The 24383-nt window shown below is 39.3% G+C and overlaps 1 protein-coding gene across 1 annotated transcript in view; it reads right to left on the bottom strand.

Moving 5' to 3' along the window:
- The window catches only part of LOC126248721 (PDZ domain-containing protein 8), a 259346-nt gene that overhangs the window by 62898 nt on the left and 172065 nt on the right, over nucleotides 1-24383 (bottom strand). Inside the window, exon 9 of the mRNA XM_049950028.1 lies at nucleotides 12984-13189. Coding sequence (XP_049805985.1) covers nucleotides 12984-13189 — 206 coding nt within the window. The remainder of the gene's footprint in view (nucleotides 1-12983; nucleotides 13190-24383) is intronic.

The raw sequence follows: 24383 nt of genomic DNA, 5'->3' as shown, positions 1-24383 counted from the left end.
CACACACACACACACACACTAAAGGTGATGATCTCATGTGACTCATTGTTTGGTAAAAGCCATTCCTAGCTGATGTCCCGGGGGGGGGGGGGGGGGGGGGGGGGGCTTATATGTCATACGTACTACGATTGTCCGTCTAATATTGGTGATTGTAATAATTGTGCTTATGGTATAGTGTTGTGTTTTTTCCGTTGATGATGAGAGAAGGGAGAAGACTAACCTGGTGCAGGCACATTTTCTGCTCATTACAAACAGCACCGATGTGATCATCAAATGTACCATTCCCATGCGGACGGACACAGATAAATCATTATCAATACTGTAACATGCCGTTGCTGTATAAGACACTGGAGAAGTTTGGAAGTTAACTCCAGAGACTGGGATAAAGTAAGCCATTCCAGCACTGCTCCACAGGACACGGGCACTGATGGGTGTCCATCCTTTCACTTGTGGGCAGGTGCATGTTGTGTAGGCTACCCGACATGCAACCCTAAAGCAGGCATTGTGCGCATGCTCCAACCACCAACAATTGGCCTTGCTTCGACAATAAGTCACACCTCAAAGAGGGTCAGCACCAACAACAGTTTGTAATGTTGGTAGTTACGACCTTGGCAACAATGACAACAGCAGTTTAACCATTCCCATTATTTCAGAATGGCACTAAAGTCTGGGAAATGTACTTGCATCAACTACAAAATCACTTTACCACTTTCAGAAATTGTTCTTTTTGTCTCAGGAGGTAGCATGTTGTCTTAGAAATGTAAACCATCTCTATGATACCAATTAGTTGTCACTTTTCAGGATCTGTCAAGTGCTTTCAGAGTATTATTGTTGCAAATCACATAAAGTGCTTACCAGATCAGAATTCTACCATCAGGCAGGATAAGGCGCTGCTGTTGGCAACACTATATAAAACAACAAGTGTCTGGTACAGTTGTTAGATCGGTTACTGCTGCTACAGTGACAGATTATCAAGATTTAAGTGACTTTGAATGTGGTGTAATAGTTGGCGCATGAGTGAAGGGCACGCATCTCTGAGGCAGTAATGAAGTGGGGACTTTCCTGTACAACCATTTCACGAGTGCACCGTGAATATCATGAATCTGGTAAAACATCAAATCTCCAACATCACTGCAGCTGGAAAAAGAACCTGCAAGAACAGGACCAACAATGACTGAAAAGAATCATTCAGCGTGACAGAAGTGCAACCTTTCCACAGACTGCTGCAGATTTCAATCTTGGGCCATCAACAAGTGTCAGCGTGCAAACCGTTCTACGAAACATCATCGATATGGGCTTTCAGAGCTGAAGGCCCACTCATGTATTCTTGATGATTGCACGACACAAAGCTTTACTCCTCACCTGGACCCGTCAACACTGACATTGGACTGTTGATGACTGGAAACATGTTGCCTGGTCGAATGAGTCTCATTTCATATCGAGCGGATGACGTGTATGGGTATGGAGACAACCTCGTGTACCCATGGACCCTGCATGTCAGCAGGGGACTGTTCAAGCTGATGGAGGCTCTGTAATGGTGTGGGGTGTGTGCAGTTGGTGTGATGCGGGGCCCCTGACATGTTTAGATACGACTCGGACAGTTGACACTTAAATAAGCATCCTGTCTGATCACCTGCATCCATTCATGTCCATTGTGGATTCCTACAGACTTGGGCAATTCCAACAGGACATTCCAACAGAATGGCTACAGGAACACTCTTCTGAGTTGAAACACTTCTGCTGGCCACCAAACTCCCCAGACATGAACATTATTGAGCATATCTGGGATGCCTTTCAATGTGCTGTTCAGAAGAGATCTCCACCCCTTTGTACCCTTATGGATTAATGGATAGCCATACAGGATTCATGGTGTCAATTCCCTCCAGCACAAGTTCAGACATTAGTGAGCTCCATGGCACATTGTGTTGTGGCACTTCTGCGTGCTCGCAGGGGCCCTACACGATATTAGGCAGGTGTACCAGTTTCTTCGGCTCTGCAGTGTATGTGTGGTGCCTGTTATTTTGGACATTTCTGAAAGAACAGGCACCACACATCTATATATATATGCACCTGATGACTTTTAATGATACCTTCAGTACAGGTGCACATTACATCTGAATTCTTGTGGGAATCAGGTGAAGCTGCGAGTAACAAGGATAATGGACAGTGGGCACTACATGTGTAGTGTGTGACAAGTTGAGAATCTGGACTGGACAGAAAGTGTGCTTGGATAGCTGAAGCAGATTAGGTGACAGCCTGCATAAAGCAAGAAATCCAGGTTCGAGTCCCAGTCTGGCACAAATTTCCATTTGCAGCCATTGGATTTATTACAATGCCTGATTGCGGCTGAGGTCTGAAATTCTCTTACCTTCTCCAGTGCTTTGTTTGGATTCAGAATCTTCCCTCTACTGATTCTAATCACAGTAGAGCATTTTGTACTCACCAAGTTCGACTACTGCCTTATTTCAAGCATTTCATATGGTATCCATGCCATTGGCATCCTAAGCATTTCAAAATGTGTTTATATTGTGAGAAATGTGGCCACTTAACAGTATTTGCAATTCTTGTGCATCTCTCAAGGCCAAGAATCCACACAACAGTAGGTCAGTGTCTAAAATTCAATCTTTAGTAAACTCCGATATGGGAATTCCCAAAAATTGTTTACAGATTTACAAATCTTAGACAAAACTATAGAATTTCAGGTGGACACAGAAGTTTCTGCATTTTTTTATCAATCAAAATATACACTGCCTTACAAACACCTGGAAGACACAGTCAGATACCACAATTAACTTCATACTCATACACTCCATCGGTGAGTATGTAAATAGTTAGAGCTGCTGTACTCTGTAACAGGTAGAATGCCTACCAGAATTCATTAGTATTGGCAGAACTACGTGTTGTTACAATGCCTGGTACAGTATATAAGCAGCATAAATGGTCTCAGAAATTCAGTGATCACTGTGAAGGATACAGAGATGCTATATACTTGTGTGAGACAGCATTATCAGCATCTGACGAGAGTTTGAAAATAGCCTCCTTGTGGGCCCCCATTTGGCCAGCTGGTCAAATCCAGATTTGTGGGGTATTCAGATGTGGCAGTGGCCCCATGTCAGACTGCATGGGAACATGAGGGCAATTATTGCTGTAATCTCCACCAAGCATATCTTAACCTCTTCACATCTGGGCCTGCCACCCGAGAACAAGTAATGGACCCCCTGCCAAATGCTGTGTCACCTCACACCACTTATAGAAGACTATCAGTAGCTGGAATAGGGAATTAACGTCCTATACATATGCTGCAGTTAACACAACACAAATGGTTGCATTTGGAGTAGTACTGTGTGCTGGAAAGCATGGACTGCTGATGGGTGTTGTCGCATTGTGTTCCATAATGAATCACAGTTCTGCACTACGCTGCATGATCATTTTTGGTGAATATGGGGGCGATCTGGGGAGCATTCCCGTTCTTATAATGTTTTGGACAGGAACAGCAATGTTACTCCTGGCACCATGGTGTGGGTAGCCATTGGATATGACTTCAGGTCATTGCCAGAAGTGACTGAGGGAACTCTGATGGCACAGTGGTACATCATGGACATCCTGTTTCCTAATGTGTTCTCTCTCATGTGGCAGCATCATGGTGCCATTTTTCAACAGGACAACGCTTGTCCGCACATTGCAAGTATTTCTATGAACTGTCTGTGTCATGTTGAGGTACTCCCATGCCCAGCAAGCTCCCCAAATTTTGCCCTGATGGAACACATGTGGGGCCAGCTCACATGTTAACTCCATCTCCATGCCAGTATCCAGGATATCAAGGAACAGTTACAACAGTTGTGGGCGAACTGCCTCAGGGGAGGATGCAATGTCTTTATGGCACCATTCCCAACTGAATCAATGCACGCATCTATGCCAGAGAGGGTGCAATGCCCTACTGACAAATGGGCTCATACTGCCAGGTTCTTTGTTAATTTGACTCAAATTTGTATCACCCTTCCAATGGGGCACAGGCTGGAGGTCACGTGTAGTATCATTAGATGTCCCCCTTTGAGCTTACAAAACTGTCTTACCCAATATTTTTACTCGATGTATAGTTTTCGAGATAATCTCATCTGAAACTTCAGATAGACCAATCTGTAAATCAGAAACTTCCATAGATACTGCAACTTACTAACATGAGTTGAGAGCTTTGTGCACCTGTGCATGTAAGTGTGTGTTTTAGCTAATTATATGCTCCATAGATTATAATTGCTATCTCTTGTTATGAGATGGAGTGAGCACATTTGCAATTATAAGGCATTTTCTAAGGTAAAAATACTGTAACACGAAGTTAAATTAATTATCAGTTATAGCCTTTACATATCTGGGTCAGAGGTCAAATATTTTTATAGCTGAATTCCTCACTCCTTTCTGTGTCACACTAATGATGGATAGTGCAAGACATCTCTCCTCGCTATTATTTTATTTATGAATGATAATGCTGTTTTCAAACTGTGATCAACTGTTGACAACAAACTCCATACTGGTGAAAATATACTGTGAAGCTGTTATCAACATGCCCAACTGTTTAAAGAGATGTCTTCCAGAAATTCTGCAGAGGACATTACATTTTACCTTTACTACATACTTCAGTTCAACAAAATGATGAATTACCACAGAATATGATGTCATAATGAAACAGTAAATGAAAACAGGGAAAATAAGTCAATTTTTTGACATTTTCCTATCAAAAAAGTTGTAGAATTTGGATATTTACGAAGATCTGTGATATGTGATTTCCAGTTGAGGTTCTTATCAATAATTCAGAACATTCTATTTCATTTATTGATTTACCCTCTGCATTATTTAAGTCACTGCATTCCACTTGCAGCTGTTGATTTTACTTCATTTGTTGTACTAATGTAGAAATTCGTGTACAAATTCGGCCATAAGACATTTTCAAGCATCTTGATAAAAAGAACTGACATGAATTCAGTGCATCAAAAATCATATTAAAATTAAATTCAGTGGAAAACCAGATCATATAACATGCTAATCCTGCATATTAAGAGAACAAGAGTGGGTCAAGTATTGATCCTTGTGGTAATACACACATCAAAAAAAGTTTTGCATCGCCCCAATTCCCAGGACTCTTGAAGATACATGTTGACTGTGGATACTGTATCACAGACACAGTCCCTTTGGCTGTTCAGAGACGTCACTAAACCTGCCAGAGGTGTAAACAACCTTGCATGAGCAGCGCCTATTAGGCGGAGGGGGTCTGACAGCCTATCAGTTCCAGTCATTACACCAGGAAGGAGGTACACGGCTCATGTTGCCTGTAGTTCAACCATGCCTAGACGGTCAATACCGCGGTTCGATCGTGACTGCATTGCTACTTTGTGGCAGGAAGGGCTCTCAACAAGGGAAGTGTCCAGACGTCTTGGAGTGAACGAAGTGATGCTGTGATTAGATTAGATTAGATTAGATTAGATTAGTTTTCGTTCCATAGATCTGTGCTGAGGGGATCCTCGTGGGTGTGGAACATGTCAAATTTATTAAGCTGAAATAACAATACTAATAGTATGAATATATACAATACATCATTTGTTTCTATTTAAAAATTCGTCAATGGAGTAGAAGGAGTTGGCCACTAGTAAGTGTTTCAGGCTCCTTTTAAACTGATCTTTATTTGTAACTAAATTTTTTATGTTTACTGGCAAATTATTGAAGATGAGTGTTCCTGAGTAGTGGACCCCTTTTTGAACTAAAGTAAGTGCTTTTAAGTCCTTGTGCAGATCATTTTTGTTCCTGGTATTGTATGTATGAACTGAGCTGTTTGTTGGAAAAAAGAGATATATTATTTAGGACAAATTTCATTAATGAGTAAATATACTGAGAGGCAGTAGTTAGTATACCCAGTTCTTTGAAGAGGTTTCTACAGGACGTCCGTGAATTTACTCCACAAATAATACGTATTACACGCTTTTGGACTCTGAAAACTTTTGTTTGACTTGAAGAGTTACCCCAAAATATAATACCATATGACATTATGGAATGAAAGTAGGCAAAGTATGCAAGCTTTTTCATTTTTATGTCGCCTATGTCTGCTAACACTCGAATTGCAAATACAGATTTGTTAAGGCGTTTCTGCAGTTCTGTGGTGTGCTCTTCCCAACTGAATTTATTATCAAGTTGTAATCCCAGGAATTTAAGACTGTCAACCTCTTCTATCTGCTCTTCTTCGTATTTTATGCATATGCTGGGTGGAAACCTCTTACAGGTTCTAAATTGCATATAGTGAGTCTTTTCGAAGTTTAATGTCAGTGAGTTGGCTTTGAACCATTTATTAATATCCATGAAAATATCATTAGCAGATCTTTCTAGAACTACACTTGACATACTATTTATTGCAATACTTGTGTCATCTGCAAACAAAACGAACTCTGCTTCTGGCAGTGTAACTGATGAGAGATCATTAATGTACACAAGAAAAAGCAATGGCCCTAAGATGGATCCTTGTGGGACACCACATGTAATTTCTTCCCATTCTGATGATGACTGATGACTTAATTCACTAGTCCCTTGCACTGACACCCTTTGTTTCCTCTTAGTGAGGTATGACTTGAACCATTTTGCAGCACTGCCCGTGACACCATAGAATTCTAATTTACTTAAAAGGATGTTGTGGTTCATACAATCAAATGCCTTTGACAAATCACAGAAAATACCTGCTGCTTATAATTTGTTATTTAATGAATTAAGTACATTTTCACTGTAGGTGTAAATAGCCTTCTCAATATCAGAACCCTTCAGAAATCCAAACTGTGTTCTTGATAATATGTTATTTGTGGTCAGATGGTTGAGCAGCTGTCTGTACATTACTTTTTCTAAAATTTTTGAGAATGCTGGCAAAAGTGAAATCGGTCTGTAGTTTGATGGTATCTCTTTATCCCCTTTCTTGAATAGAGGCTTAACATCTGCATAATTTAGCCAGTCAGGAAATGTCCCAGTTACAATTGACTGGTTACACAAGTAACTTAGAATTGTACTAAACTCACAAGAACATGCCTTAATTAACTTTGTTGATATTTCATCGTACCCACTAGAATGCTTTGTTTTTAAAGATTTTATTATGGACGTTATTTCTTTTGGTGAAGTGAGTGATATATTCATGTACATGAAGCTATTTGTGAAGGCTAGTTTCAGATATTCAAGGGCATTATTTACTGATCCTGAAAGTCCCATTCTATCAGTAACGGATATAAAGTACTTGTTAAATAGATTTGCCACACTATGCCCATCAGTTACTAATGTGTCATCTACCATTAGTGCTATTTGCTCCTGTTCCTTTCTGGTTCTACCAGTCTGCTCTTTCACTATATCCCATATTGTTTTTATTTTGTACCCTGACATTGCTATCTTCTTCTCGTAGTGCATTTGTTTAGACGTCTGAATTACTTTTTTTAATGTTTTACAGTATTCCTTATATTTAGCTAAATCATCAGCATCAGAGCTATTCTTGGTCGACAGATACATTTTCCTTTTTGTCGTACAGGAAATCTTTATTCCTTGTGTAATCCATGGTTTTATTATAGACTTCTGTTTAATTTGAGTAACTTTTAGAAGAAAACAGTTTTCAAACATGGTACTGACATTGTTCATGAATGTGTTATATTTTTCATTCATGTCATGAGCACTATAAACATCTTTCCAGTTCATATCTTTGAGCAGTTTTCTAAAACACTCAATTTTTGGTTGATTGACTACTCTCCTGTACTCAGATTTAGCAGTCTTGATAATCTGCTTAGAATTTACATCTAAAACAAGGAGCTGCATGTCATGATCTGATAGTCCATTTATAACAGGTTTTATGATATGATTTTGTTCCTTTGATTTGTCTATAAAAATGTTATCAATGGCTGTCCTTCAGGATTTAGTGATCCTAGTTGGAAAGTTTACAGTGTGAGTTAGATTGAAATACAACATTACTAACTGCAGTGAATGTTTACTGGAAGATTGCATTAGAAAATCTGTATTAAAGTCACCAGCAATCAAAATTTCTTTGTTTCTTCCTGTTAAATAACCCAAAAGAGCTTCTAGATGATCTAAGAATAGATTATAATTTCCTGCAGGTGCTCGGTAAATAGTTATTATTATATAGGATCTGTTATGGAACTCTACTTCTGTTGCACATGCTTCTAGATGCTGCTCTAAACAGAATTTATTAATGTCAATGTTTTTGAATTTATGGCAGTTTTTGATAAATGTGGCAACTCCTCCTCCATCCATATCTACTCTGCAGAAGTAGGAAGCTAGCTTAAATCCTGAAATGTCTAACATATCTATATCAGTGGTCACTTGATGTTCAGAGAGGCAGATTATGTCAATTTGGTTAGATGAATTCATTTCATCGATACAAATGAGTAGTTCATCAACTTTATTTCTAAGTCCCGGAATGTTCTGGTGTAATAAAGATAACTGATACTGCATACTAATGGGATTTTAACTGCTTTGGCGAAGATGAACTGGCAGTTTCTGATTACTTTCTGTTAAACACTGTTTAAATGGAGGCTGTATGATAAAATCTGACTCCTGTTCATCTGTTTTCTCAAACTGAGTGTGTCTGCCAATCTCTCTTAAAACTCGTTTTCTTTCCCCCTTCCCTATCCTAAAAAAGGCATCCCTCTGACACCTGTGACCACTGGTATTTTACCACTTGTGCCAGTGTCCCCCCTTAAGTTTTCTGCAATCAACCCGGACAGTTTTCCCTTCCCTTTCCTATTGAGGTGAAGGCCATGCCTAGTGTAGTCCCACCTATCGATAGCATCCACAGGAATCAAACCAATATGGGACCCTATATCCGTCCTAAGCAGCCACTCCAACTCCAAGTTCACCCTGCCTACGGAAGAGTTCAAATGAGGCCGATCATGGCGTCTCAACACAGACACAAATCCCACACTCGTATGCTTCGTTGCTGATGCTATCTTCACCAGGTCACTCTCTATGGAATATTCAGAGTCTGTCAATGCTATTTCCCGGACCACCCACTATAACCACGGCATCCTCCTTTGTGAAATCCTTGCATAAAGCACCTACATCCTCTGTTACCTGACCCAGATCTGTATTAGGCTTGAAAAAGTTTGTGACCTGGTACTCTGGACCTAGATTTTCCTGCAGTAGTTGGCCAACACCTCTACCATGGGAACTACCTAACAACAAAACTTTCTTTCTCTTTACGAATTTCCCTACCTTTTTCAAGTCCTTGAAAGCTTGTTGTGCCCTTTCTACAGCTTCAGCTACATGAGGCTCATCCGATTCTGACTGAGGCAACAGGTCAAATCTATTTTCCAAGATTTATGACAAAGCTGTCTGATGCTCTCCTTTGCCTGTTCCCCCTATTACCTGTTGCCGCTTCCCACCTCTGTTCACCCTTCTCCCTCTTTAACCTGTCCAGATCCTCCCTTGCCTTTTCTAGATCAGCTTGAAGAGCTGCAATTTTCCCTTCCTGTTCCAGTATTTTCCTATCTCTACTACAGATCCTACAATACCACTGGTGAGCCTCATTTATGTCCCCATTTCCCACGCCACTACATTCGCCCCAATGAAAGAAACTACAGCACCCATCACACCACACCCCAGAACTAACGATCCTACGGCATGTCACACACTTCTCACTCATGGTAAAAACAGAAATCGTATAAGCTGATTTAAGTAGTGACTAAAACGTAAACAAAGGACCCTAGAAACTATTCAGGCAGATATAAATAAATTGAAAGAGTACTGAATAAAGAACTGGTGATTACATATAACTCACTGTTTACTTACGATACGCGCGCGTGAAATTTAGCCTAAAATCCGTGCTATAGGCGCGAGAAGGAAAATAAACTTCTTACCCCGTTTAATCTTCTTTAACACTTCACTAACACTTCCACTAATGTAACAACACTTATATTATATTTATACCAACTGGAAACGTTTATCTATAAGTTTAATTCACTGCTTACTTACGATTCGTGCGCGTGAAATTAGGCCTAGTATTCGTGCTACAGGCGCGAGAAGAAAAATACGCTTCTTACCCCATTTAATATTATTTTATACTTCACTAACACTTCCACTAATTCAACAACACTTATATTATATTTATAACACCTGTACACATTTGTTCGGAGATGGTGGACATACAGGGAGACAGGAACTGTCAATGACATGCCTTGCTCAGGCAACCCATAGGCTACTACTTCAGTGGATGAGTGATACCTACAGATTATGGCTCAGAGGAACCCTGACAGCAATGCCACCATGTAGAATAATGCTTTTTGTGCAGCCACAGGACGTCTTGCTACGACTCAAACTGTGCGCAATAGGCTGCATGATGCACAACTTCACTCCCGATGTCCATAGCAAGGTCCAGCTTTGCAACTACGACACCATACAGCGCGGTACAGAGGGGTCCAACAACATGTCAAATGTATTGCTCAGGATTGGCGTCATGTTCTCTTCACCGATGAGTGTTGCATATGCCTTCAACCAGACAATCGTCAGAGACATATTTGGAGGCTACCCGGTCAGGTTGAACACCTCAGACACAGTCCAGCGAGGGCAGTGAGGTGGAGGTTCCCTGCTGTTTTGAGGTGGCATTATGTGGGGCCAAAGTACGCCACTGGTGGTCATGGAAGGCACTGTAACGGCTGTACAATACGTGAATGCCATCCTCCAACCGATAGTGCAATCATATCGGCAGCATATTGACGAGACATTCATCTTCATGAATGACGATTCGTACCCCACATCATCCACATCTTGTGAAAGATTTCCTGCAGGATAATGACATCACTCGGCTAGAGTGGCCAGCATGTTCTCCAGACATGAACCCTATGGAACACGCCTGGGGTAGACTGAAAAGGGCTGTTTATGGACAACGTGACCCATCGACCACTCTGAGGGATCTACGTCGAATTGCCATTGAGGAGTGGGACAATCTAGACCAACAGTGCCTTGATGAACTTGTGGATAGTATGCTTCGATGAATACAGGCATGCATCAATGCAAGAGGATGTGCTATTGGGTATTAGAGGTACCAATGTGTACAGCAATCTGTACAGATACCGGAACTCTCAGAACTGACGTGATGCAAAACTTTTTTTGATGTGTGTAGTAATTATTCCCCATTCCGAAGATACTGTCTTGTTGTGTACGCTCTGCATTCTTTTAGTTAAACAGTATAAGAACCAGTTACCAGTAATATCACTGATGCCAGAACACTTGATCTTCTCTGCACATTCAAATGCTTCAGACAAATGTTTGTTTTATTTTAAAAGCTTTAAGAGCTTTCAAATAAAAAAATTTGAGGCATTATTTTTCTGCGTGACCTCTTAGTACTTTCCTGCTTAATACGATATTTAGCAGCTAACGTCCCAACCTCTTGTGTACAGGTTCTGGAACTATGAAAGTAACAAAATGCTCTGTTATTCTCCTTTCAGAGGGTGGTCATCATAATTCCCTTAACAAACTGTGCTTTCTGTATAAATGTCAGCTCTTTTTTTGTTTAAGCTTCAGATACACAGAACTATAAGTGCAACATTATATTAGTAAAACCATATTTGTCACCTTATGTTGTTTCAGTTACAATGAAATCTTCAATTTTTGGAAATTTTAGTTAAGACAGAGGATTATCCAAAAGAAACACTTTTTAAATGAGACTCTTCTTGGTCCCACAGCTCAACAGCACTTACAGTGTAGGTTATAACCAGTCTCAATGGGTGCTCATTCCAGACTAGATGTGTTGAATGTATCTTATTACAAATATTTCTTAGTGACCCTTGCAACTGTTTATTCTAGGGACAGAATATACTCTTGATATGAACTCCATCGTTACTTCACTTGAAAACAATATTTCATAAGAACTGCACACTTCTGGAAGAATAAACCATTTGAAACTCATTTTACACACTCATGCAGACTCAGTGCAGGGTGCATACAGAATTTCAGTACATATGCTTATCAGTACAAAAATTGACACGTGTGTTTTTTATCTCTAATATATTGGCCAAACCACCAAAAATGTTATTTCATCTCAGAATCCTACATTGATAAACTTATAACAGAAAGTCTAATCAGAAATTGTATGTTTTGTGAGGCTTCTTAGCAGGGTGCATGTGGATGCAGGTATAACAAATGGACAACTGCAAATTAAACAGATCACATAATTGCAGTATCTCATGACATTTTATCAAGAAAGCACTGTTTCTTTCGGCTTAGGCCTTAAAACTCAACTGGCTGCAAATCCATTTGTGTTGAACAAATGGTTAGATTTTAGTAAGAATGTAAATGAATCTGCCACAGTTTTGATGAGAGGAATCATCCCAGCACTTACAGTGATTACAAGTATGATATATATCTAAAACCAAAATCAAGATCATTAAACCATGATTTTAAATCAACCACTAATCAAACCAATTTGTGTTACAAGAGTACCCTGGGTCTTACATAAAATAAATATTACACTCTAAAATAATGAAATAAATTAATTCCATTTAAAGAACTAACCTAGTGAACAGTATCAGCAATCTTCTCGCACAATAATGGCATTCTGAGAATATGCCCTTTTTTTCTGTTTTCTGTGGTATAACGGATAATTCCATGCAAACTGTCAGCAGTACAGCAAACAGACAATATTTTGCAAGCATGCAGCATAATAGAAAGATACATGCTTATATTTTACAGTAAGTACAATTTTTGTAGTAATTACAAACCTATCACAATAAAAAGATCTCTCAACATAAAAAATATTTTCATTGTTAATAAGGCTAGTTTCACCCAACTGTTAAATTATCACTGCTGCAACAGCCACCAGCACAACTCCTCCTCCTCCTCTTACTACTATTGCTGCTACTGCTGCTACTACTACTACTACTACTACTACTACTACTGCTAACAGTAATAATACTAATAATCATAATCATAAACATGAATTCATACATTAGGTAGTTTACACATACCTCATAGCAGTATGTGGGTCAGGTGGAAGCAAGGCACACATCCTAGAATGGTGACGTTGTTTTGAAGCTGTAATCACAGATTCAAGTGGAACACTTACATGGCCCAATAGTGCTGTCTGACTGATTCCCTTTCCCCAAACACTAATGTTCAGATACTGATGTCTTTCAGTGATAGTGAATTCAACTGTTTCACTAAATGCAAGGACCTGAAATATTTACAAAATATCTGCAAGTCAGAAAAAGTAAGTTCTTTGGAAGATGGTTATTTATATTCATAATATGATTATTTCAAAGAACAAAATCTAAGATAGATAAATTTTATTCATAATTACTTTGAGAATATGGTCATTATTTGTAGAGAAGATAGATAATGACTGATGTGAAAGTTAAAAAATTCTTTTTAAGTACTGCAAAATTTGTAGTTGATATACAGAGTAAATGTCTAAAAAGTACACCAAAAAGTATTTGAAGTACATATCTTCTAATTATGGACTACTACTGATACATGTCTAAAAGTGAATCAATATTGCAAGTATTAAACTTTGAGGAACAGCACAGAAAATGTTGACAGTACCAGCTGTATGTGTACATCACCTGGGAATAAAATCAATATGAACACATCACATGTTAAGATATAAAGGCTAAGATTCTCACAACTGATTTGTGATAAGCTATTACACATAAAATACGATGTGGCATCAGAAAAGAAAGGCAATGATAATAACACCACAAAAAATCCTGACAACAAGTGACTAGAATTATACGATATATATGATTGATGTAAAAACAAAATAAAAGCACCGATTCTTATTAATTTAAGCAGTCACACAATCAGTAATAGTTACTTATCCAAACACAAAGTCCAGTATACAAATTCCATACCATTGCACTTCTAGAAGACACTACCAACAGCAACAGCTTCCATCAATAACCAAAGTAAATTTTCTACTAATAAACCTACATTGCATTGGGTATCTAGCACCACTGACAGATCTTAACACAAATTCCTGTAGAGAGAGAGAGAGAGAGAGAGAGAGAGAGAGAGAGAGAGAGAGAGAGGCAGGGGAGGGTGAGAGACAGATGGGATCAAATTAAAAATATTTGGAGACAGTCATGTATGCAATCTTTCAAACTTTCTATCAAAATCTGCTAAAGAGATCATGAGTGTGTCAGCTGTTGTTAAGCCTGGAGAGAAGTTTGAAAATGTGAGCACCAGAAAAGAACATGCCAGATCTGCCATGTTTAGTACAATTAAGGGAATGCATTTATAAAAAAATTTTGGCCATCATCACCTTGCAGTTGATATCTACTACAAATATGATACTGAAGAATCTACTGGTGAAATTTGGTCTGGTGGACTGGTCTTGTGTGAATAGTAAAATTTGATGAAAGCATCAAAAATTAAAACACTTCTGTTCAGAGTTTGAAAACGTTCTTGATGTCAACAAATATGCAAAAGCTAGTTTTACAAAGCATGGACTACACCTAAATTGGTCTGGTAACAAGAGACTTGCATCAGTCATAACAAAGCTGTTGACAAAAAAAGTGCAAAATTAGCTCTAACAGCAAACAAGCCATCACCCTTAACAGTCATATGCAGGGAAATAAGAAGCCAGTTTCAACAGGATCTGGTGCCACATTTGCAGTCCAGGACAAATATTCCACACACAGGTGGAAGTTCCTTTTTTTTTTTTAAGTAAAACTACTTTTAATGATGCTTCACCTGATAATATGCAGAGAAGTAGCAATTTCATTATGCATTTGAACACTGGAGGTCTCTTTGAAGAAACAATCACCAAGCTTTAGGATATACAAATTCTGTTAGAAAGTATGAAACAGACAGTAAATTTATATGACTAAATGAACATTGGCTTAAAATTGAAATTATTATTCCCCTCAATAAACTTAGAGGCTACAAACTGGCTACCAATTTTTGTGGAGCTAATGGATATAGAGGCTCTTGCATCTTAGTTCATTCCTCAGTAAACTATGAAGTCAGGCAGTATTTTAGCCATCTAAATGAACAACTTACATTTGAAAGTATAAGGGGCAATCAAAAATTTTCCATATAAAGGGTACACAGTCCAGAATTAGTATACCAATCAGGCAAAACCACTGTGAGCATTGAGGCAATCATCCAACTGATGCATCATGTTGAAGTTATCTGTTTGGTGAAACACTGTGTCCTGCTGTGTGGAGAAGTTATAACTGCCTGCTGCATGGCCTCATCAGACAGGAATCACTGACCCTTCAAGCCCGCCTTTTTAAGGGACTGAATGCATGATAATTGCATACAGAAAGATCAGGATTATAGGGTGGGTGTACAAGTGTCTCCCTCTTGAGTTGGTGTAACTTCTGTGTTATGATATTTGTGATAAGGGGACATGTGACATCATAAAGTACCAGCACCCCTTGTTGTAGTTTTCCTTGACATTTCACCTTAACTGCTGCCCCATACACATTCTTCATTCTACAATGATGTCTACTCGTGTTTGTCCTTTGGCAGCCAAAAAACCAACAATAGTATATCTGTCCAGTTTGGACACTTACCATAGTTCACATTTTCGCATTTACCACATGCACATCGGGAAGAGACAAATGTCATACTAATCCCTTGCCTATATGTTGGTGCTTATATACCCACACTAGAGTTGCAATACACTGCATATATGCTGCAGCAACACCCTCAAACAGAAACTTTTTGATTGCCCCTTATTGTTGTATAAAACTTCAACCATATAACAGGTTAATAATCAGTATATATCGCATCCCTGTGTACCACATAATGCATTTCTAGGTTCATTTGAAACACTGACACATAAATTAAAAAGCAAAAAACTGCATAAGAAACTAGTTATATGAGCCCGCTCAGTGGGTTCACATGAAGTTCCCACCAGAATAATAAAAATAGTCTCTAGACCGACTACAATATGCTGAACTTCAGTCAGTTCATAAAAAGAGAAACAAGATAAAATGGTGAGCTATAGATCTAGCTCACTGTTATCAGTTTTCTAAAAAATATTTGATAAAACAGAATATAATCGGATAGAAAATTATAATTTATCCCACAGCATTATTTTATTCAATCAGTGTAGTTTCAGGAAAGGCTGCAACAAAACCACACAATAAATAAATTGGTCACAGAAGTTAGCAGATGTCTCGATAATAGAATTTGTATATCAGGCACCTTTGTGACCTCACGAAAGCTTTTGGTACTGTTTCTCTGCACATTAATGAGGTATGGTTTTCAATGAAGATCTCTTATTTGGATATCATTGTACTTAGCTAACACAAAACAAAGAATACTTCATCATAACAGCAGCAACAAATTCCCCTCTGGCTGGAAACACACACGTAAGTGTTCCACAATATTTGGGCCACTACTATTTTTGTATTATATCAGTGATATGCCATACCATGTTCAGTTCGATACCATCCTTTATGCAGACAACCCAACAGTAATAGCATGTCATAAAACTGATACTTAGTTAAGCTGTCATATTGAGCAGACACTTGGGGGAAGTAGAAACATGGGTCAAAATAATTATCTGAAATTAAACTTTGCAAAAACAGAAATTGTTCATTTCACCACAAAACAATCTGTGCTACGTGTAGGTGAAATACACTATATGGATAAAAAACAGGACATTGTATGCTGTGTCAAATTCCTTGGTGTACTAGTAAATAAGAATATGCCATGGAGTAATCATGTGGACAGCATACTGAATTGACTGAACAGTCTCATTTATGTCATGAATGTATTATAAAATATAACTAATTTAGTTGTAAAAAGTGTATATCACAAATATTTTGTTTCAGTCATTCAGAATACTATATTTTTCTGGGGATCTGAGGAAATTAGCTTACTCAATGTAACTTTAAGAAAAAGTATGAAAGTCTTATTTTTCACAAAGGGAAACCCACAACTTTTTGAGGGCAAGTGCTTCTTGTATTGGTATGAGATAAGGCATACAAGAAGTTACACGTTATCTAGCCATAAACTAAAATTACGTGAAAAAACTCCATATTATATGGGCATGAAATTTAGGAATAAAATCTGGGGTGTGTGGAGTGTGACCCAAATCTAAAAAATACTGAAGGAGACCTGGAAACATATCTGAAAAGTAATGCTACTATAGTGTAGAAGATTTCTTGGATGGCAAAAATGTGTGTATGTGTGTGTGTGTGTGTGTGTGTGTGTGTGTGTGAATTCTGCTGAGGTCATTGGTCCCTAGTCTTACACACTACTTAAACTAACTTAAGCTAAGAACAACACACACATCCATGCCCGAGGGAGGACTCAAACCGCGCAATCTGTGATATGGTGCCTCAAACCGTGTGGCCACTTTGCACGGCGCTTGGATGATGACCATGTAAAATAGTATGTATCTAAAGAAGTAACACCGTATGTTTTATAATCATGGATTATTATTTTTTAATGATAATCCTGTAAAACAGTACCTGTCTGAAGAAGTAACAACATATGTGTTGTACTTATAACCTTAGATTAATTTTATTGGTCTGCATATAGTGTTGAGGGGTAAATTTGTGTCTGAAGCACAAAGTATTACTGTGACTTGAAAATCTACCAGCAATAAGTAACAACAGTCATGGCATCTTAGTACACAATTATTTTGGTCTACAAATGTGTCGTCAAGCTGAGGCCAGTTTCACAAAAAATATGTTCTTGGGTTTCACCAGACAATATCATGTACAGCAACCAACACATAAAGGATGAGACTGATGGAATGAATTTGTTTAGCTTGCCACATATCTTAAATTACAGGTGATTCCCTACTAAGTGAAGCACATTTCAATCCAGATATATCTGCATTTATTCCTTTCACTGCTCAAAAGATACATGTGTGTCATTTTCCATGTGGCTGTTTAGTAGCGCAAGAACATGTAAATACATTTTTCCCAGTGAGAAGGAAGGTTTTTTTATAGCAGCGTCACAGAATGAAGCTTGATGCATCAGGAGCCAATTGCACACAAATTCCATCATGCCCTCATCTTCTTCAAATTGGTCCCCTCCTAGAGTCTCTTTAAGGAATCAAAACAAATGGGAACCACAGGGCAATAGGTCTGGGCTGTAAGAAGGATGATCAAATTGAGTCCAGTGTATTTCCTGTAGTTTGGAGACTACTAGAGCAGCAGTATAAGGCCCAGCATTGTCACACAGGAGGATGACCTATCGAATTGGTTGGTCTTGTCTTTCATGACAACATGCAACCCTCATCTTCTTCAACAGCTCACAGTAGTATGCAGCATTGTGTGTTGCTCATGTAAAAACTCAATGAGTAAAATGCCTCACTGGTCAAAAAACATGGTTGAAAGAGCCTCGCCAGGTGACAGTCATGTCTTGGCTTTGACTGGGGCTCCCTCCCCTTTCCTCCATCACTCTTTACTGGCTTGTTGGATTCAGGACTGGAGTGGTGGACCCACATTTCATTGCAGGTGATTATCCAATTGAAAAATCCATCACCTTCGTTTGCAAACCTTGCTGTAAGCCTCTGATAAGACCTCCAAATGCCTGAACTTCTGATTTTTGGTCAAAGGGCGAGGGACCCATCTAGACCACCCTTTATGGAACTGTAGGTCATTTGTGATGATTGTTTGACACCTCCCATAACTTATTCTGATATGTTCTGTAATTTCTGATACTCTTGCCCCAACTATCACCTGCAAGAACATCTCGAACCACATGAATGTTTTTGTTTCTAATGCTGGTCCGACGACAGCGACAGTGTTGCTGATTGTCCACATGTTCTTGTCCTTTCTTGAACTCTTTATACCAGGCAAACACACACGTCCTTGACAATGTTTGCTCACCGAGCTGTGCAATCAATCTCTGGAAGATTTCAATTGTTTGAACTCCTTCGTGAGAAAGAAATTTTATAATTGTGTGCTGTGCAAGAGAGGAGTGCACCTGTTGCCCAACACTGTGAGGATGAAGCTGTTGGGAATATGTAACACCCAGCTCTGCACTCCTAACAGTCACATTCAACAATACTACAAGTGTGGATCCAGTCCTATAAACTGTTGATGCTCAGGAACAAAAATCCAATTTTTTATTTGATTCACCTTCATATCACCCATAACTACTCCCCACAAATCACAGTTATTGGTCACAGCTATGTCCACATTATGCACATCTAACCTCCCAAACACAGTCAATAACAATGAGTTCAGGTAACCTGAGGGGCTAAACAACCTCCATGTCCACATTGTATTTCTCAAAAATTCTGGCACAAATGTGACAGACTTATCAGGAACCTCATTTCATTTCATGCAAATATCTTCCACATGAGGACACATCCACCACCTGTCTGACAGGCCTGTTTGGGAAAGAAGGAGGCATCACCTCATGTGGTTAGCAAGGTTCTTGTACTGTGCCATTGGGTTGGATCAATGTGTACAGTAGCTCTTTAAGTCCAGGTATCCTTTATCCAGGTATTGATCATTCAGTGGTGGCGTACCTGCACTGATGTTAATCTCTGTGCCCTGTGGTGGGTGGTGAGCACAGATATACAAGTGGGGCAGTGGCTTCCATACATCATAGTGAAGTGGTTGTTCTGCACGATATAGTATGTACAAACTTACAAGGTGGCATTCTGAGATGGAGTGCCCCATGATTCAGACACCTATAATCTGGCCATGATGAAATGCACTGATAGTCCAGATCGTGCTGATTTTGTGCTCAATTGTCACATCAATGGTCAATACAGAGTCTGGTGCAATAAATGTCACATGACACAATAAGCTATTCAATTTCCTGGCTCATGATGAGTGTTCACTCCCCAACACAGTAGTTATCTCAAATTCAATTTTTTATGAATGTATTTTTTATTTTAACTGTGGAACTTCTACATTGAAGAAACAATGTATTAGCTATAGATTCACATATAAAATTCTCTTTTGAAAACTATGGAGAAGTTATGCATTTTTATCTGTGAACTATTACAGCTGTCAGTTTCTTGGTTAAGGGCAGAGGTCTGTATTTACAAGAAAATTGTCTACACATTCATCACCATAAAACTGTTTTTTTCTAACATGACATGTTAGTCTCCTCTAATTATGCCAATACAAATTAAAACTAATAAAATGAAGCTTGCCATATAAAATATGGGGAATGATAGGCTATTTACAACTTGTACAGAAACCAGATGGTAGTTATAAAGAGTCAAGGGGAATGAAAGGCAAGGAGACGTGAGAAGGGAGTGACACAGCATTCTGGCCTATCCCTGAGGTTATTCAATCTGTACATTGAGTAAGCAGTAAAGGAAACCAAATTGGGAGTAGGGATTAAAATTCAGGGAGATGAAATAAAAACTGTAAAATATGCTGATGATACTGTAATTCTGTCAGAGACAGCAAAGGACTTGGAACAGCAATTAAAACAGAATGGATGGTGTCTTGAAAGGCGAATATAAGATGAACATAAAATAAAGTAAGACTAGGATGTTGGAATGTATTTTAATTAAATCAGGCACTGATGAGGGAATTAGATTAGGAAATGAGACTCCGAATGTAGTAGATGAGTTTTGCTATTTGGGCAGCAAGATAACTGATGATGGGTCAAGTAGAGAGGCTATAAAATGTAGGCCGGCAATGGCACAAAGAATTTTTCTGAAGAAGAGAAATTTGTCGACATCAAATATAGATTTAAGTGTTAGGAAGTCTTTTCTGAAGGTATTTGTATGGAGTGTAACCATGTACGAAAGTGAAATGTCGGCGATAAACTGTTTAGACAAGAAGAAAACAGAAGCTTTCGAAATGGGGTGCTACAGAAGAATGCTTAAGATTATATGGGTAGATCATGTAACTAATGAGGAGGTACTGAATAGAATCACCGAGAAAAGAGATTTGTGGCAAAACCTGACTAGCAGACGGGTTCAGTTGATAGGACACATTCTGAGACATCAAGAGATTATGAATTTAATATCAGAGGAAAGTGTTGGGGGTAAAAATCATAGAGGGAGACCAAGAGGTGAATACAGTAAGCAGATTCAGAAGGATGCAGGTTGCAGTAGGACTGTAAATATTTTTAAAAATATCCGGAATCCGATACATTGATATTTTGTCTGCACATTGTATATACACTGCCAGTTTTAGAGCTGTATATTTAACTATTGATGTATTACTAAATATTCTGTACATAAACAAGCCAGCAGCCTGCTTATCCCCCTTAGAGCAAGAACTGAAAGGAAAACAATGCCCACTCACACTTGGCAGTAACCACATTGCTAACAATGGTAACTGCAGGTAAGTGGCACAACAAAAAGTGTCCATTGGGTTTGTCGTTCAGTTTCGCTACATACTGGATTTGCCTGGAACACTTCATGTTGACTTCCCTGTTTTTTCATTTCTGCAAACGCCAGTGAGCTAGCAGTTATTGTGTAAAAATTGCATGGTGGAGTTAAACACTGCAGTTTCTGTTGATAGCGCTGAGCACTGATTACATCAGTATTTCCCTCACACATCTCTGTCCACCACATGGACCATTCTTGTCATTTAGATTTTTGTTCATGAGTTTCATTTTCAGAGAGAACAACTGTCTTTGAAGAATGCCGCAGATATGAAGAAATAGCACACTAGTTGCATTAAAAAGTAGTAAGACTCCTTCACACAGTGAAAATAAAATTTATCTTCTACTACAATTTCAAAAGAACAATGACAAATATTTATTGAAAATTACAAAAAAAATATAACATAAAATAAAAATATTGGCACTCAATAGTGCCATTTTGGTATTGATATATCAGTGAAAAAAATATCATCAATACATATTGATACTTTTGTGAAAAATATTGATGTATTGATAATCAATATTTTTGTGAAAAATATTGATGTATCAATATATCAATACAGTAGTGTGTGTGTGTGTGTGTGTGTGTGTGTGTGTGTGTGTGTGTGTGTTTAAAAAAAAAAAAGATAAAGAGGCTTGCACATGATAGAGTAGCATGGAGAGCTGCATCAAACAGTCTTTGGTCTGAAGACAACAACATCAACACATGAACATGTAAAATGTCACTGTGTTATCGTGTGACAGTACTACACAGTACACTATCATCAAAGGCCTTGTCCAATCTTCATATGGATATATGACATATGTTGCATCTGAAGGTACCAATGACAGCTGCTAACCCTTCCACCTCGGGCATCTGTTAGCACTTGGCATGCATGTATAACAATATCACAGAGGTAGAGGCCGACATAAAGAAATGTGGCATGTTGAGCAGCAGACAACTAAGTGAAATGATTTTCTAGGAAGTTGTTAGGGCTCTGGTGGGAAGAAAAAAGAATCTGTTCACCTTGGATCCATATCATGAGGACACCATTAATGAAACTACACCACAGGACTGGTTTATCAATCTGGTAAGTTCACTAAGATTAAAGAATTCTGATGCTTGTCTACGATTCCTGCTTCACTGTTATCTGGAATGCTGCTCTTTAATCAAGACAGTATCATCTTGTGCACAAGGCTCTGTCATGCCTGCAACATTGTTGCAAATGACATATCATCATTAAACATATTGGCAACTCAAAAGTATATACTGCATTATAATCAATATTCATTACAGCACTGAGTACATAAGTACTAAAAATAAGCCATGGCAAAGCAATAAGCACTCATGTGGTATCCTCTCAACATGAACCTGTTCATGGCCCACTAGCATCCTTACAGCTGACTTGTAATGACCTTTAGATTTCACCAACACATTTAAAATAAGAAGAATCTGCTATATCCGCATGTAGGCACTGATCAGCACATGTGTCAGAACCCAGGAGAGAAATGGGCGAAGCCAAAGGGGGAAGAGCCACCTTCAGAAGAAAACACAATAGCAAGTGGTAGTCAAGCCAAACATGGTTGACTGATGTCAGAAAAAACACAGACCAGGACAAGCCCAAAACAACCTATGCAACAACCAAGTGCAAAGCAAGAACCTTTGACACAACAATGTCAACGGGTCAAGAACAAAGAGAGAGACTATCCAAAACTTGACCAGGATTGTTATTTAATAGTCCATAGTACAGTAATGATGGTAACCAACAATAAGAGACATGAGTCCAGAACTGACTGACTGTTTGCTAGGTGGCCATAATTGTACTGGCCATGAGGAAACTACTGGCTAGTTTATTCACATAGTGAGATGGATGACGTGCTCACTATGCAAGTGCAGTGTTGCAGTGATCCTACATCCTCCAATGGCCATCAAGGTCCACTTCCTGCACCAGCATACAACATCTGCAGAGTCCAATATCTGACCACTCCCCTATGAAATAAGTACATACAAGTGGAAATGCTCTGTACAGTGCCGTGGGGGGCTGGAATGGAGGTACATGCAAAGACCCAGGCCCTTTGACTACTGGCTGCAGGAAGGGAGGGTGTCCAGTGGCATCCACAAGGACATCACTGATGATGGGTTGTGCCAGGTGGTTCCACTGATCCACATGGATGCAGAAGGTATCACCAGTGCAAGAGTGAGGAGTCATAGGCAGCCACCAGGGGTTATATGGTGTCACCAGAAAGTGGTAGAGGGAGAGGCGGCAGATGCAATACCTGCACTCGAGGTTGGAACTAGTTGTGGTAGCAGGACTTGAGCTCCTTCTGTGTTTAGACCAACATAATTTGCCGCCTGTGGGTCTCCTCAACCATCGCCAGTGTCCAACCCTTAGCACTCCAGTAGGAGTGGGCCCACACAACCGCAGTAGGCTTGTAATGCTCAAAGGGATGGGAGTGGGGCTCTTAAGGGGGTGTTATCAGAAGATGAAGCATGTTCTGTGGTTGCCGCCCATAGAGAAGCTCAGTGGGGCTACGAATGTCAATCAGCATGGTTCTACGAGTGCTGGAAAACAGGATGAGGGCTGACATAGTGGCAGAGGATTTCACAGCTTTTTTCATTTGCTGCTTAGAAGTCCAATTGAGATGTTCCTTTTCACTGTTTCAGGAAGGATGGAAAGGAGGGCTGCAAATATGTTTTATGCCACTGACCTCACAGAACTCTTTGAAAGTGGATGCTGTGAACTGCAGCTCATTGTCGGAGACCAATGTGCAAGGCACCCTTCAATGGCCAAATCCTGGGCCAAGGCAATGAGGGTGGCATCGGCTGTGGTGGATGCCATAAGAACAACATATGGGCAATTTGAGTAAACAACCACAATGAGTGACTGCACTGATCCCCAAAATTGGGACAGAAGTGGTCACAGGAGAGAGAGGTGTAGACCAAGAGGTGAAAGATTGTGGGGATGCTGCCTGGTGCCAGGCACAGCCATGCAGCTATGGACCATTCTTTCAATGTCACTGTCAATACACATTTCAGCAAGCTATCATCTTCATGCAGGAACCCCCAATGCCTGGTGTGGAGCAAGCTCAGCACCCACTGGCAAAATTGTGAG

The sequence above is a fragment of the Schistocerca nitens genome, chromosome 3, assembly GCF_023898315.1.
Source record: "Schistocerca nitens isolate TAMUIC-IGC-003100 chromosome 3, iqSchNite1.1, whole genome shotgun sequence".
NCBI lineage: Eukaryota > Metazoa > Arthropoda > Insecta > Orthoptera > Acrididae > Schistocerca > Schistocerca nitens.
This window is presented reverse-complemented; position numbering and strand designations above follow the sequence as displayed.